This window comes from Trachemys scripta, unplaced genomic scaffold (assembly GCF_013100865.1).
Source record: "Trachemys scripta elegans isolate TJP31775 unplaced genomic scaffold, CAS_Tse_1.0 scaffold_28, whole genome shotgun sequence".
Taxonomy (NCBI): Eukaryota; Metazoa; Chordata; order Testudines; family Emydidae; genus Trachemys; species Trachemys scripta.
This window is the reverse complement of record NW_023260513.1, coordinates 420511-436158: the sequence shown is the minus strand read 5'-3', so window position 1 is coordinate 436158 and position 15648 is coordinate 420511. Positions and strand designations below refer to the sequence as shown.

The 15648-nt window shown below is 61.8% G+C and overlaps 2 protein-coding genes across 2 annotated transcripts; one reads left to right on the top strand and one right to left on the bottom strand.

Moving 5' to 3' along the window:
* The first annotated feature begins 368 nt into the window (after nt 1–368).
* On the top strand, nt 369–6514 carry LOC117870410 (megakaryocyte and platelet inhibitory receptor G6b-like). The gene is made up of 8 exons (XM_034757545.1): nt 369–807; nt 1201–1518; nt 1636–1923; nt 2005–2110; nt 2357–2394; nt 2798–2892; nt 3078–5224; nt 5604–6514. The coding sequence occupies exons 1-7, from the start codon at nt 753–755 to the stop codon at nt 3177–3179; spliced, it is 1002 nt and encodes a 333-aa protein (XP_034613436.1). The 5' UTR covers nt 369–752; the 3' UTR covers nt 3180–5224; nt 5604–6514.
* LOC117870382 lies at nt 5854–13853 on the bottom strand. The gene is made up of 7 exons (XM_034757515.1): nt 13707–13853; nt 12174–12497; nt 11583–11927; nt 10800–10923; nt 9893–9939; nt 9693–9774; nt 5854–6064 (listed from the first exon to the last, which is right to left on the bottom strand). Exons 1-7 carry the CDS (start codon nt 13771–13773, stop codon nt 5854–5856), a joined length of 1200 nt encoding a protein of 399 aa, XP_034613406.1. The 5' UTR covers nt 13774–13853.
* Between the last annotated feature and the right edge of the window lie 1795 nt (nt 13854–15648).

The following is a 15648-nucleotide window of genomic DNA, read 5'->3' as shown; positions in this document are numbered from 1 at the left end:
ATAATTGAACCTGGGTATGTGGCTGATCCTTTGGGATTGGAAGAACCTTTTCTTGTATATGATGAAGTAAGATTCTCAGTAATCATCATCGTATCTGACGTGTGCCTGGACGGAGGCCTGAGGCTGGGCACTTTAAGGGAACTGCGTTGTTTGGACGTCTGAGTAACCAGGGAGGTTCTATAGAAGCTGTTTTGGGCTGGTTGGTAAATCTAAGTATTGGAAGATCCACCGGCGTTTGGGGTTTGTCTGCCCTGTTTTGTTTGCAGTTCACCCTGATTGAGTGACCTCGGCTGGCTCCCACAGGCACCATCTCACACACACACACACACACACACACACACACACACACACAGGTTCCCAGGGGCAGCTGTCAGAACTCTCTGCCCCATGAGTCCCTGCCCTTCATCAACAGGGCAGGACCGGCTGGGGCAGTGGGGGGCATTTCAGCCCCTGGAGGGCAGCTCAGTGGGAGGCCAGCGGTGGCTGCTGTGGTGGGGTTCGCAGGCACAAACAGCAGTGGAGCGGCCGTCGTTAGGTTTCAGAGTGAACGCTGTGGGGCGAAGGGAGCTGGCAGCGGCTGGCTCAGCTCCCGGCAGACTGGGGCCGGGGGAAGTCTGGGCTGGCATGATAAGGGCCCCGGCCCGTGACTCAGCTCCGGAGGTGCCAACCATGACTGCTCCCCCCACCCGTCCCCCCATCGGTTCCTACCCTGGAGTGAGACGTGGACCCTGGCGGGGAGACGCCTTGAACCGATGGGCTCAGCCGTCTGGGTCCTGCTGGCCCTGCTGGCACCTGGCCCGCTGCGGGGTGAGGGGCACTGGCAGAGCTTGGGGGGGGGCAGGGCTGGGCTGGCAGGGGCTGCGGGTCGAGAGTGAGGGGCACCGGCAGAGCTGGGGGGGGCAGGGCTGGGCTGGCAGGGGCTGCGGGTTGGGAGTGAGGGGCACCGGCAGAGCTGGGGGGTCAGGGCTGGGTTAGCAGGGGCTGCGGGTTGGGAGTGAGGGGCACCGGCAGACCTGGGTAGGGGGCAGGGCTGGGCTAGCAGGGGCTGCGGGTCGGGAGTGAGGGGCACCGGCAGGGCTGGGCTGGCAGGGGCTGCGGGTCGGGAGTGAGGGGCACCGGCAGAGCTGGGGGGGCAGGGCTGGGCTACCAGGGGCTGCGGGTCGGGAGTGAGGGGCACAGCTAACACTCTCCCCCTCCCAGGTTCCCCCCCACGGCTGGAGGTGCGGGAGGCCGGGGGTCAGATCCTGCTGCCCTGTGGGGCCCGGGGCCCCCGGCTGCGCTGGGTCTGGTCCCCCCGATACCCCAAATGCGCCGGTGACCCCGGAGACCAGCTCGAAATCGCCCGTCTGCCCCCTGGGCCGGAGCCCCCCCTGGACCAGTTCAGGGGGCGCCTGGATCCTCACCCCTCCAGTCTGGGGGCCCTGCTGCTCCGGGCCCTGGTCATGAGCGACTCGGGGACCTTCACGTGCCACGGGGAGTCTGGGGCCGAGCCCCCCATCCAGCTGGAGGTGACAGGAGGTGAGGCCAGACCCCCCAGTTCCCCCTGCCAGCACTGGGGTCACCAGGCGCTCCCCAGCCAGGGCCCCACCCTGCTCCCCACAGCGTCCCCTGCTGACCCCCCATCTGCCCCCCCAGGCTGTCGGAACAACCTCACCGTCTCCTCCAACTGGACGTCCCCCTCAGCCCTGACCCTTCACTGCCAGCGCTGCCCCCTGCTGGCTGGCTCGGCCTCCTTCCGCTGGTTCCTCAACTCCCAGTCCCTGGGCAACCGGGGCTGGGCTACCAAGAGCCAGCTGGGGGCTACTGTGAGGCTGGACCCATCCCGGCGCGGGGCCTGGGGGCGCTGGGAATGTCACCTCATTGGTACCTCCTCTCGGGGCTTTGAGTTCTGCCTGGAGCCCCCCCTCGGGGCAGGAGGAGCAGGTAAGATAGTGCCGCATATCCTGCACCCCCACACCTGCCCCACGGTGCCCCGTGCTGGCCCTGACCCTACCTCTGTTCCAGGCCCCAGCTCTGAGTGGGGGATCTGGGTTGTGGCAGCGGTTCTGGGTCTGATCGGCGCAGGGCTGGGCGCTTGGCATCTGTGGAGGTGGAGACGGAGACGGGGCAGGTGAGTTGGGGACCCAGAGTCTGGGGAGCGGCACCCCCATCAGGGGATGGAGAGGGAAGAGAGAGAGAGGGACCCAGGAGTCCAGGGAGCAGAGCCCCAGCCCAGGGTGGAGTGGAAGAGGGAGAGACCCAGGAGCCTGGGGAGTGGTAAAGCCCCACAGGTTGGGGGAAGGGACCCAGGAGTCTGGGGATGGGAGTGGGGAGAAACGTGTTTTCATCGTGTATCTTTCCCATTTTCTTCCTTCAGGAACCGACGGAATCAAAACAGAAAAGAGAACAAAACAGGTGAGAGAGAGGAATAAAAACAACCCCCAGCCGCAGGCCCGTTACCCCGGTATCCCACCGCTCCCACCATAGGTCAGAGACATGGGGCCCAGCTATCCCGGTATCCCACCGCTCCCACCATAGGTCAGAGACATGGACCCAGGTATCCCACCACTCCCACCATAGGTCCGAGCCCTGGGCACAGCTATCCCGGTATCCCGCCTCCCCAGCTGAATGCAGAGCGGATCAAAGATCTCCTTCCTGAGTAGCCGGGTCCATAACCTTCCCAGCCATGTTCAGTCTGTAAGAATCCAGTGGTGGGTAGTTCCAGAGGTCAACCGGCTCCTTGGTTAGATTTCCCCGCCCCGCACTATCCCATCCCTCTTCCCTCTTGATTTTCTCCTTCTCTCCATCCTGTGCCAAGGAGCCCCCGGGCACCGTTTATGCCCCTTGGAAGAGCCACGGCTTGGAGCCAAATCGACCGAAAGACGCCTCGTGCCCCAGAGTCGGGAAAGAAAAGTGAGCGGGGGCAGGGCTGGGCTGGCAGGGGCTGTGGGGCGGGGGTGAGGGGCACCAGCAAAGCTGGGGGGGGCAGGGCGGGGCAAGCAGTGGCTGTGGGGCGGGAGTGAGGGGCACCAGCAGAGCTGGGGGGCAGAAAGTCGCAGGGGGAAATCTCTGTAACTTCTTACCCCTTCTCTCCCCAGGTCCCAGGCACCCTGCTTTATGCTGAAGTCCAGCACCCCCTGGTGGCTCGAGCCCCAGCCCCTCCCCCACACGGTGCCACGGTCTATGCCACTATTGTCTGACCCCCACCCGCCCCGGCTCCACTTCCCCCTCCTCTCCACCCCCTTCATGAGTTGCATTCACACCCCTGGCTCCCAGGTGATGGGAAATTCAGCTGGAAGATGCTAGAAATCTCTGTTAAAATCCCGTGGTGGGGAGTTCCGCAGGTTAAAAGATTGTGGCATTAAAATCTGCCTTTGAACCCCTCGTGTCTGTGGTGTGTCACCTTTGTCCTCAAAACCCCACCCTTTGGGCCTGGCCCCAGGGGTGGGGTTCAGGCAGACTCGGCTCCCCTTCAGTTCCTGCCCCAAACATCTGTGCAGAGCTGCCCCGCCCCAGAGTGAGCTGCACTGGCCAAGGGATCCCTGTATAACCAGCCCCCCACGCCCCACCCCAGAGGCGGCTACATCTCCGCTCCAGCTGTGGGACATCTGACCAGGAGGAGAGTTCAGGCCGAGCGCACCCACCTCCGTGGGCAGGATTTGAACCCGCGACCCCCAGCTTTGCACCCTGCCTGTTAACAATTATCCTGTAGTACCAGGACAAACCACTAGGTGGGGAAAACTGAGCAAGTGGGTAAAGCCAGGAGCTAATCGGGTGTCGGGAGCCAGGACTCCTGGGTTCTATTTGCAGCAGAGGGTGGCTACTGAACAAGAGGCCGTGTGATATCCTGTGCTTTGCTGGCAGCAGCTTCCTCTTCGCTGTAGCCCTGTGAACAACGCCCCTGCCCAGAGGCAGACGCACCCTGTGCCCGGAGCCCCCTCTCCCTGCCCCACGGCTCCCACCCCTCCCCGGCTTCACCATGCGCCCCCCTCTCCTGCCTCTGGCCCTCGCCCTCCTCAAAGCGGTGCCCCCGGGGGCTCAGCAAGGTAAGGAGCCGACCGGGCCGTGGGGCTGGGAACTCGCACTCGGTGGGTGGGGGCTCGGCCGGGGCAGCGGGGGGCTCAGCGGGGGGCGCTCTCCCCTGGCCCCAGTGTGCTCAATAAGGAACCCAGGAAAATCCCAGAGCCGGTGAGCCCATTCCTGTCACCCTAAAAATCTCCCCTTGCGGCTTCAGCTGGATGCACCCTTCCCCTTCACTTCCTGTCCCAAACTTGTGTTCAGCTGTTACCCACCCCAGAGGTGGCTGCATCTCCGTGCCAGGTGAGGGGTCCCCGTCACTCTTGTCCCCTTGTAGGCAGGAACCACTTGGCTCTGGAGTTTGCAGGCCCAGAGGTGACGAAAGAAGCCGGCTCGACTGTGAGTCTGTCCTGCAACCTGACAGGGCCGAGGCTGATCTGGCGGTGGGTCCCGCGCTACCCAGTCTGCGCTGGTGTGAGCGGTGGGATAAAGACAGTGACAGTGGCTGGGGCACACGACACTCCGGAGGGGAGGTTTAAGAAGCGGCTGCATCTCCTAACCAGTCGGAGAACCCAAACCTCCGTCCTCCAACTGCGACCCCTCCACATGAACGACTCGGGGGTCTTCTTCTGTGCCAGCCCCAGCCAGAACGCCCCGCCGATCTCCGTGACCATCACGCCCAGTAACAGCACTGCCAGGGGGCTGGGAGCCAGAACACCTGGGTTCTCTCCCCAGCTCTGGGAGGGGAGTGGGGGCTAGTGGTTAGAGCAGGGGAGCTTGGAGCCAGGACACCTGGGTTCTTGCCTAGCTCTGGAAGGAGGGGAGCAGCAAGCAGCCAGCAGGGTGCGGGTCGTTAACTGGATCCATCAAGTTTGGCTCTGCCCCCACAGGCTGCCTGGCTGGGGCGTCCATCGCCGCGTCCCCAAGGAGCCGGTCGTGGAGGGAGTGTCTGTGTCCCTCTCTTGTACCCCCTGTGGGGCGCAGGGACCCACGTCACCCCCAGCAGGGGGCGCCACGTGGCAGCTCAATGGGGAAACGCTACCAAACTTCACAGCCCCTCGGATCCTGAGGTCCAAGGTGACGATAGAGGGTTTCTCCAGCTCATTGGAGGGTCTGTGGAGCTGCCACCTGCCTGGGGATCCCCTCCAGTCTGGGAGCTACTGCCTGGAGTGTGACCCAAGGGCGCACGGGACCCAGCAGAGCACCAGCCCCACCCCCACCAGTCCAGGTGCGTATTCAGCTCCCGTATCCCTGTCACAGTCAATGCAGCCACCTCTGGGGCGGGGCAGCTGGGTATCAGCCGCACAGAACGGCGACACCCCAGGGTTGGGGTGGGGAGCGAAGGGGGAGCCTGGATGTGATGGGGGGAGGTCGGCTGGGAACCCTGAGTTTGGCTTAGACCTGGGCGCTGGAGTCCACAACATACCTGTGGGGGAAACATACCAAGGGGTTCCTGTGCTGGCAGCCCCGTGTCCCACTCCAGAGGTGGCTGCATCTCAGCGCCCGGCGAGTGGTCCCTGTATAAACAGCCCCGTGTCCCACCCCAGAGGTGACTGCATCTCAGCTCCGGGTTTGTGGCCGCTACAAGCTTCTGTCTCCGGTCGCAGGCTCCGGGATGACGGTGCTGGCCGTGCGCTGTGACCTCGCCTTCCTCGTCCTCAGCGCCACCCTCGGGGCCGTCGGCTTCGTGCACTGGAAAACCCGGGCCCGGGCGGCCAGCAGGTACTCGCCCCTTTAACGCCAGCGCCCCATGGTGGGATCCCCCTGCCCTGCTCCCTGGGGCACAGAGCCAACCCTGACTGCCTGGGCACAGCGCCCCCTGCTGCCCCCGTCCCGCTCCCTGCAGCCCAGCGCCCCCTAGTGCCACCATTTCTCTGCCGTGTAACTCACTTGATGGCCGTATCCTCCTTCCCTGTCCTTGGCTCCCTTTACGCTCCCATTGAGAAGGAACGTTGTGCCATTGTCCGGGCTGTCAAGCAGCTTAAACCCTATTTGTACAACAAGAAATTCACCGTGGTGAGCGATCATGGCCCCGCTGCACAAGGCCAAGGGGACCAACTCCAGGCTGCTGGTATGAAATGGACACAATCCACATAACGGGGGAGGAGAGTATTGTAGCTGATGCGTTGTCCCAGATGGGGAGTCCTTGGGACGCACTTAGCGATGTTTGTGCCACCCCTTCCTGCACCAATTGTGCGTTGGGGGTGTGACGTTCTGAGTGTGGTATAATATCTCATTGGAAGGTGACAGGGCCAGAACGAGTTAATTAACTCACAGGCTGACCTGACCCAGGGCCGAACTTTAGCGACTGGTTAGGAAGATCTGTAAATGAATAGAGCTTTGAAATGCAGCCGGCATTGTTAGAGATCTCAAGGGGAGATGTTTGCTCAGGGCTTGTGATGTCAGCAAACAAGTCTTGTCTATTGCTAGAGCTTTAATTCAAAGATCAAAAAGGGAATATTAACATTTAGGAAGATACTTGAGTGAAGTAGTATTATTGTCTCTAGGTCTCTTCGAAGGTTGTGATAAACTGGATCTGAACTGTTTAATAAATTACCCTGTGCTAATTGCCAGGATGTTTGGAAGAAGGAGAGTTAGACCTATTGTTTTCTCAGGCCAAGCAGCTGCTGGAAATGTATAAAAACCCTGGGACACGATCCTGCTTCATCTCAGATCTGCTTTGGGTTTCAAGAGGGAGAAACCCTGAGCCACAAGGATTGAGATCCCCAGTCACTGACTGGAGCCACCCTGAATATGGACATTGGACTATAACCTCTGGACTATTTCTAAAAGGACCCTTTGGAGAAGTCTTAAAGTGTTTTGCACGACCTCCACCTGTCTTTGTTTATACTTTGGTTTCTTTGCGATACTTAACGTAGGACCTACCCTATTTGTCTCAGGAGGCAGTATGAGAGAGGGACCAGTTCCCATGTACCTTGTCCCCACTGGAACCAACCCTATCCCCCCTCCTGCTATTTGGTGACAAAATCCATCCAAAAAAGCTACTTGGTTTGATGCTTTGATTTGTTTATGATACAAAATGTAGGACCTACAATATTGCTCTTGGTGGTAGTAATGGAAGAGCCCCCACCTACTGCCCTCTGGAGAAGCAGAAAATATCCATTCAGGGCCAGTATCCATTATGTTTACACTTTGGTTTCTATACAATACACAGGGTAGGACCTACAATATTATTCTCAGCAGTCAGGAACGGGGGACGGACTGGTTGCCATGAACAGGCTCCCCATTCACCTGCCATTGTATTCCACCACTTGGACCAGCAAAAAAAGGATTCTGTTTGTTTACCGTTTATTTTGTTTACAATACATCATATAAGACCTACAATGTTAGCCTCAGTGGAGTATAATGCAGGGTAACCAGTACCGTTCTGGAAATCATAGAATATCAGGGTTGGAAGGGACCTCAGGAGGTATCTAGTCCAACCCCCAATCCCCCCATCTTCTGTTATCAGGGGAAAGTATTCACAACTCAGACAAATTTTGCTTATGTTTTGATTTACATAATACATAATGTAGGACCTACAATATTGTTTGTGGATTGTGACTGATTCCCATCAGCAACAGTTTCCTCTGCAATATACCCTCCCGCCCCTCTCCTTCTGTTGCTTCAAGCCACAGAGTATTTCCTTCCTGCCCAACACCCACTTTATTGACACCTTGCTTTGTTTACGATACATAATGTAGGACCTATGACATATATCTAGGGGGCAGGAATGGAGGCGGTGGCCCCTCCCCCTTTCAGTTGACATTTGAAGTAGCAGGAAACTTCATAGCTGGCCGTGCCCCACTTGGCCTGGGCTTGTTTACAGTACATAATATAGGACCTACAATATTGTCAACACAGTTCTCCGGCCCCCCTTCATGACCAGAGAATTAACTGCAGAGAGAGACTGGTGTCACAGGGATTCTCCGAGGGAAGGAGGCGTCTTTCCCCAAGGTGGGGCCTGGCCCTGCCCCAGAGGCACCTGCGCTTGCCAGCCCCGTCAGCCGTGGCCCAGTTCAGAGTAGATGGTGGCCGCGCCAGTTTCTGCCCTGACCCCGGCCCCACAGGGTGCCTGGAAGTGCAGGGTGGAGTATTGGATCCCCTCCGGCCCCTGCAGAGATCGGGGCAGGACAGAGCGGGCGTTAGGGTGGCATTACCGCCTGGGGGCACTGCCAGGGGAGAGTCCCCTTCTGCCCCCTGCCCACTCCCCACAGCCCAGCGCCCCCTGCTGCCCCCGTCCTGCTCCCCACAGCCCAGCGCCCCCTGCTGCCCGCATCCCCACAGCCCAGCATCCCCTGCTGCCCCCGTCCCGCTCCTCACAGCCAGGGCTGGATTAACCTTTCGTGGGCCTGGCGCCAAACATATTTCCGGGCCCCCAGGCAGGCAGTGGAGCCTGGCGCAGGGAGGTCAGTCCCCGGAGCGAGGGGCAATGGGGCATGGAAGGGGCAGCCCCGCTCTGCCCAATGCGAGGGCGCTGGTTACAAACCCGTGCCCGACCCTGTGCTGCCAGCGTGACCCTTCCCCTCAGGGGGGGCACCATGCCGCGCCACACAGCCCCCCCACCCCAACACCCCCCAACTCCCTATGGCCAGAGCCCCCCCAGCCCCCTCCACACAAATGCCCAGCGCCCTGCACAACACCCCTCTGCCCACAGCCCCACAACTGCCCAGCACCCCCCACAGAACCCCCTCTCCCTAGTGCCCCAACACACAGAGATCTTCCCCGCCCCCTCACAGCACAGCACCCTCCCCCCCCGCAGGAAACCCCTTCCCCTAAGCCCTGCTGGGAGGCGACTGTGTCTGCCGGGCTGAGCCGGGAGCGTAGCCAGGGCTGGTCCCGGGGCCGGGAATCGCTCCAGCCCCTCGGCAGTGCTGAGATCAGCCAGGCCAGGGTCTGCCCCAGACGGAGTCCCTCGACATGCCCAGCCAAGCTCCCCGCACTGTCCCCTTCCTCCCCCCCGCCCCGGCTGAGACCGGCCAGGCTGCTGCCCCACTCCCAGGCGGCTCAGCTCCGGGGGGACAGGGGGGGCCCCACAGGTGGTGGGAAGCAGAGACTGCCCGGAGCCGGAGGTGCACTGGGGTCCCGCCAGGGGGCCGAGAGGAGCAGGGGGTTGGCAGGAGGTGGGGGGAGCCAGCGGGGTCTTGGGGAACAGGGCAAGAGGAGCAGCCCAGGGCCCCTTCTGAGCACGGGCCCGGCTCCATGGCACCCTTGGAGCTGTTGTAAACCCAGCACTGCCCCCGGCCCTGCCCCCCGCTGCTGCCCCCCATCCCCCATGGCCCAGCAACCCCTGCTACCCCCCGCGCTGCCTCTGGCCCCACCCCCTGCAGCCCAGCCCCCCTTGCTGCCCACAGCCCAGTGCCCCCTGCTGCCCCCTGCCCCGTCCCCACAGCCCAGCGCCCCCTGCTGCCCTCGCCCTGCCCCCCATGGCCCAGCACCCCCTGCAACCCTCTACTGCTGCCCCCGGCCCCGCCCCCTGCAGCTCAGCCCCCCCTGCTGCCCCTGCACCCGGCCCCACAGCCCAGCGCCCCCTGCTGCCCTCGCCCTGCCCGTCATGGCCCAGCACCCCCTGCAACCCCCCACTGCTGCCCCCGGCCCCGCCCCCTGCAGCCCAGCCCCCCCTGCTGCCCCCGCGCCCAGCCCCACAGCCCAGTGCCCCCTGCTGCCCCCGCCCCGAGTGCCGGGGGGGGGGGGGCGTTACCTCGCCAGCAGGCAGGGGGTCAGCCGACGGAGGCTTCTGCTCGGCTCCGCCAGCCTCCGTGGGGCCGGGCTGCTCGGCTGGGAACGGGGAGAGACAGCGACGGGTTACAGATGCCAGCCGTGGGGCCCCCCAGCCCGGCCCCCCTGGAGGGGACAGGCCCCTGCCCCGGCCCCGGCCCCCAGCCCCAGAGCTCACCCCATTGTTCCCACTTTCCGTCCATCTTCGTCGCCGGGAGGGTCGCGCTGGGGATACACAGGGACAATTAGACGATTTCCCACAGCAGAGAAACCCCTGGGCTAGGCCCGGCCCCTATGGAATAACCCCCTATAGCGGCTGGCCAGCCTCACCCCATCCTCTACTCCCCCCCATACAATACCCTGCCCTATAGACTCCAGGCTGGACCCACTGCCTCAGGCACATTTCAGGGCACAGCTCCTATAGACGAACGCTCCCTCTGCCCCTTAGCCCATCATGCCTATAGGACTGGCCCTATAGCACAACCAGTCTATAGCCACCTGCCTGTCTGTGCCTCCGCCTATATCCCTCCCCTATAGAATATCTCCCCACTGGCCCCATAGACTATTGCCTTTATAGCCCCACCAACCCTATAGAAGACCTCCCTTATATCCCCACTGACCCTATAGGCTCTCACCTATATCATGTACCTTGTACCTGCCCCTATAGAATAAATCCCTTCTATAGCCCATATACCTGTTCCCTATAGTGCAGTTTATCCTGTCCTATATGCACTCCCTAGAGATTATCCCCTATAGACACCCTGTCCCTATAGAACAGCATCCCCTATATCCCTCATCCTGGACCCTCCCCCTAAAGAATGTCACATCCTGTATCCCCGGTTCTGTACCTGCCCCTATAGAACACCCCCTATATTCCCCAATCTCTCCCCCCCATAGAAATATTTACCCCTGTAGCCTCATTAGTTCTTATGGGACCCCCCAATTCCCCCCCCCTCCCGTTCCCACCCCCCCCCATGGAATGTCCCCCTATAGCCACCCCATCCAACCCCCCCCCCCTATGGCCTGACTCTGCCTACATCCCTGCCCCCTAACACCGCCCCGCACCCCACTGCTCCCCTCTGTACCTGGCATCCCTCGGCCAGCGCCTCCTGCAGCAAATTACAGCAATGGCGCCCACGAGGACCAGGGCCAGAGCAGCCCCCGCGCAGCCCCCGACCAGAGGCAGGAGAGCGCCTGGGGTGCCGGTGTCTGGGGGGAAAAATGGGGGCTAGGATCACTCACCCGGCGCTGAGATGCGACTGCCTCTGGGGTGGGGCGCGGGGGCTGTTCATAGAGNNCCCGGCGCTGAGATGCGACTGCCTCTGGGGTGGGGCGCGGGGGCTGTTCATAGAGGGATTCCCTCGCCCGGTGCTGAGATGCGACTGGCTCTGGGGTGGGGCGCGGGGGCTGTTCATAGAGGGATCCCTCGCCCGGCGCTGTGATGCGGCACCTCTGGGGTGGGGCACGGGTGCTGGTTATACAGGGATCCCTCGTCCGGTGCTGAGAGGCGGCTGTCTCTGGGGTGGGGGGCGGGGGCTGGTTATACAGGGATCCCTCGTCCGGCGCTGAGAGGCGGCTGTCTCTGGGGTGGGGCGCGGGAGCTGGTTATACAGGGATCTCTCGTCCGGCCCTGAGAGGCGGCTGTCTCTGGGGTGGGGCGCGGGGGCTGGTTATACAGGGATCCCTCGCCCGGCGCTGAGATGCAGCACCTCTTGGTGGGAGCTGGGGAACAGCCGCAGAGAACACCTGCGTCCAGTGCCCTTCAGTGCCCCTTTTCCACCCCTCTCGGCCGGTCGCCTGCAGCCCCAGCTGAGCTGGACTCGGGCGGAGAAGCGAGGGGGGCGCAGGGCAGGGTGAGATCCACACACCTGGACTGGTGGGGATGGGGCCGGGTGGGGGGCTCTCCTGGGTCCCGTGCCCCCCCAGGTCGCGCTCCAGGCAGTAGTCCCCAGACCGGGGGGGATCCCCAGGCAGGCGGCAGCTCCACAGACCCTCCAACGAGCTGGAGAAACCCTCTATCGTCACCTTGGACCTCAGGATCCGAAGGGCTGTGGAGTCTGGTGGCGGCTTCCCATTAAGTAGCCACGTGGCGCCCCCTGCTGGGGGTGATGTGGGTCCCTGCGCCCCACAGGGGGTACAGGAAAGGGACACAGATGCTCCCTCCCCGACCGGCTCCTTGGGGACCGCGGCGATGGACGCCCCGGCCGGGCAGCCTGTGGGGGCAGAGCCAAACGTGATGGAGCCACTGAAAGGGCACCCCCTGCTGGCGGCTTCCCCCCCCACACACACCCGGCTGGGCTAGAACCCATCAAAATCCTAAACCACTCCCCACAGCTGGGGAGAGAACCCAGGCGTCCTGGCTCCCAGCACCCCCTGCTCTAACCACTAGACCCCACTCCCCTGCTAGAGCCAGAAGAGAACCCAAGAGTCCTGGTTCCCAGCCCCAGTAGAGCTGTTACCGGGCGTGATGGTCACGGAGATCGGCGTGGCGTTCTGCCTGGGGCTGGCACAGAAGAAGACCCCCGAGTCGCTCATGTGGAGGGTTTGAAGTTCGAAGACGGAGGTTCGGGTTCCCTGATCCGTTAGGAGACGCAGCCACTTCCTAAATCTCTCCAGCAGGCTATTCCCTGCCCCACCTACAATCGCTGTGTAGATCGTCTGTATCCCACCGCTAACACCAGCGCAGACCGGGTAGCGCGGGATCCACCGCCAACTCAGGCTCGGCCCCGTCAGGTTGCAGGGAAGTTCCACAGTCGAGCCGGCTTCTTTCCTCACCTCTGGGCCTGCGAACACCAGAGCGGATGGGTCCTGCCCGACTGGAGAGACAGGGACCCCTTGCCCCGCGCTGAGATGCAGCCACCTCTGGGGTGGGGCCCGTATACAGGGATCCCCCGTGACCCTAGAGAACCCCTCCTTGCTAACGAGCAAAGGGGTCGCTGTTCAGCACCGGTAACCCCTGACAAAGCCCCCGCACGCAGCCCCTCGCCCTGGCAGTATTTCTCCACAGCGGGCCGGGTACAGCCTCTCATAACGGCTCCCGGCTGCGGCCCTGCGTCTGAGCGCCAAACGGGGGCTGGGTCCCAGGCCGCGACGACGGACGAGCTTTGCCCACCTGGCTCCAGACGCCTGGTCAGCCCCTGGAGGGCAAAGCCAGCTCGGTGCCAGGGGGCGGAGGAGCCAAACCAGAGTCAAGCCGGGATCTGGGGCCTGTTGCTTTGCAGTGTGGACGCAGTTCCACGGACTCGTGAGGCAGGGGAGACTTGCAGTCGCCTTTCCCCACCCCACCCTCCCCGGGGACCGCACCGGGGACCCGGGTGGCTGGGCTAAGGCCCATGTACCAGAGCCAGGGTCAGGGTTACAGATGAGTGTGGACGCCCCAGCCCTTGGCTGGTTAGCTCCGTCCAGACCTGGAGTCTGAGGCCCCGCTTCATACCCGGGGTTGAGCCCACCCCGGTGTAACCGCTCCGAGACGGGTCACTCTTGGGGGTCAGAAGCAGACGTGGGCCTGGGGGGCCGCGAGGGGCTACGGAGCCGAATCAAAGGAACTCGGGGTTCGCTGGGCCCTTGGGGGCAGTGAGCTGGGGATGTTTGGTGAGCCAGTGACCCAGGTGGGAGGTCGCCTTGCGCTCTCCCCTCCCCCAGCCCCTCTGCAAGCCAGGCAAGAACTGGCCGTGCCCCGGGGAGGTGGCCGACCGGCCGGCAGTGTCAGGGAATTAGCACTGGCAAGTCTGGGGGACCCTGAGAAACCTCCCCCAGGGCTGAGATGCAGCCACCTCTGGGGTGGGGACGGCTGGTTATACAGGGATCCCTTTCATGGGGCTGAGATGCAGCCACCTCTGGGGCAGGGTGGCTCGTTATACAGGGACCCCTAGGCACTGGGACAAGCCCTGAGCCTCCCGCCCCATTCACTGCAGGCCTCCAGGCCAAGCCCAGCCCCGGCCCCACCCCGCTTGGTGAGAGAGGCCAGGTCCACGGCCCGGTTTGCTCCTTACCTGCCTGAGCCCCTGGGGGCACCGCTGCCAGGAGGGCGAGGGCCAGGGGCAGGAGCTGGGGGTGCATGGTGGAGCTGGGGTGGGGGTGATCCGGTGAGAGAGGCCTCTGGGGACATCTGTCTCTGGGGAGGGGCCTTGCTCCCAGGCGCGGAGGGGAAGAGGAAGGAGGTTGTGAAGAAATCAGGAAACCCACAGAGCTCGGGCAGCAGGTAACCCTTTCGCTCCAGTGCTGGGCCGGGGGGCAGCAGGGGGTGTCTCCCCTGCCCCACTGCCCCAGGGCTCTGCTATGGGGTCAGCGCTGTCTGTTTATCCCTCCCCCACACTGATCCATTCACTGTGGGGCTGTGTGTGAGGAATGCACCCGACACACACACACACACAATTACACAGCTGGCAGGGACCCACACACAATCACACACACACACACAATCACACACACACAGAGAGAGCCAGCAGGGACACACAAGAACGGCCATATTGGGTCAGACCAAAGGTCCATCCAGCCCAGTGTCCTGTCTTCCCACAGTGGCCAATGCCAGGGGCCCCAGAGAGAATGAACACAACAGGTAATCATCAAGTGATCCATCCCCTGTCGCTCATTCCCAGCTTCTGGCAAACAGAGGCTAGGGCCACCATCCCTGCCCAGCCTGGCTACTAGCCATTGATGGACCTGTCCACCATGACCTTATCTAGCTCTTTTTTGAACCCTATTACAGTCTTGGCCTTCACAACATCCTCTGGCAAGGAGTTCCCCAGGTTGACTGTTCACTGTGTGAAGAAATACTTCCTATTTTTTGTGTTAAACCTGCTGCCTAGTCATTTCATTTGGTGGCCCCTTGTTCTTGTGTTATGAGAAGGAGTAAATAACACTTCCTTATTCACTTTCTCCACACCAGTCATGATTTTATAGACCTCTATCATATCCCCCCTAAGTCATCTCTTTTCCAAGCTGAAAAGTTCCCGTCTTATTAATCTCTCCTCACACGGCAGCCGTTCCACACCCCTCAGCAGTTTTGTTGCCCTTTTCTGAACCTTTTCCAATTCCAATCGATCTTTTTGAGATGGGGCGACCACATCTGCACGCAGTATTCAAGGTGTGGGCGTCCCACGGGTTTAAATAGAGGCAACATGATATTTTCTGTCTTATTCGCTCTCCCTTTCTTGATGATTCCCAACATGCTGTTCTGCTTCTTTGAGCCCGCTGTGCATTGAGTGGAGGATTTCAGAGAACTCTCCACAGTGACTCCAGGATCTTTCTTGAGCGGGAACAGCTCATTTAGTCATTGTATATGTCTAGTTACACACACATGCGGACACACAATTACACACACACACACACAGCTGGCAGATACACACACAATTAGACACATTTACACACACACACACACACACACAGAGCCAGCAGAGAAACACATTCTGAGCAACCAGGGACACACACCATTGCACACACACACTTACACAGCAGACGCACACACACACAGAGCAGACAGGGACACACAATTACACACACGTACAATTACACAGCAGACACACACAGAGCAGGCGGGGACAGAGACACACACACAGAGCCAGCAGGAGAGGATTTTGATGGGGGGCTATAGCCCAGCGCAGGGGGGAACAGCCAGCAGGGGCCGGGCTGTTAACTGGATCCATCACATTTGGCTCTGCCCCACAAGCTGCCCGGCCGGGGCGTCCATCGCCGCGGTCCCCAAGGAGCCGGTCGTGGAGGGAGCGTCTGTGTCCCTCTCCTGCACCCCCTGTGGGGCGCAGGGACCCACGTCACCCCCAGCAGGGGGCGCCACGTGGCAGCTCAATGGGGAAACGCTACCAAACTCCACAGCCCCTCGGATCCTGAGGTCCAAGGTGACGCTAGAGGGTTTCTCCAGCTCGTTGGAGGGTCTGTGGAGCTGCCGCCTGCCTGGGGATCCCCCCCGGTCTGGGG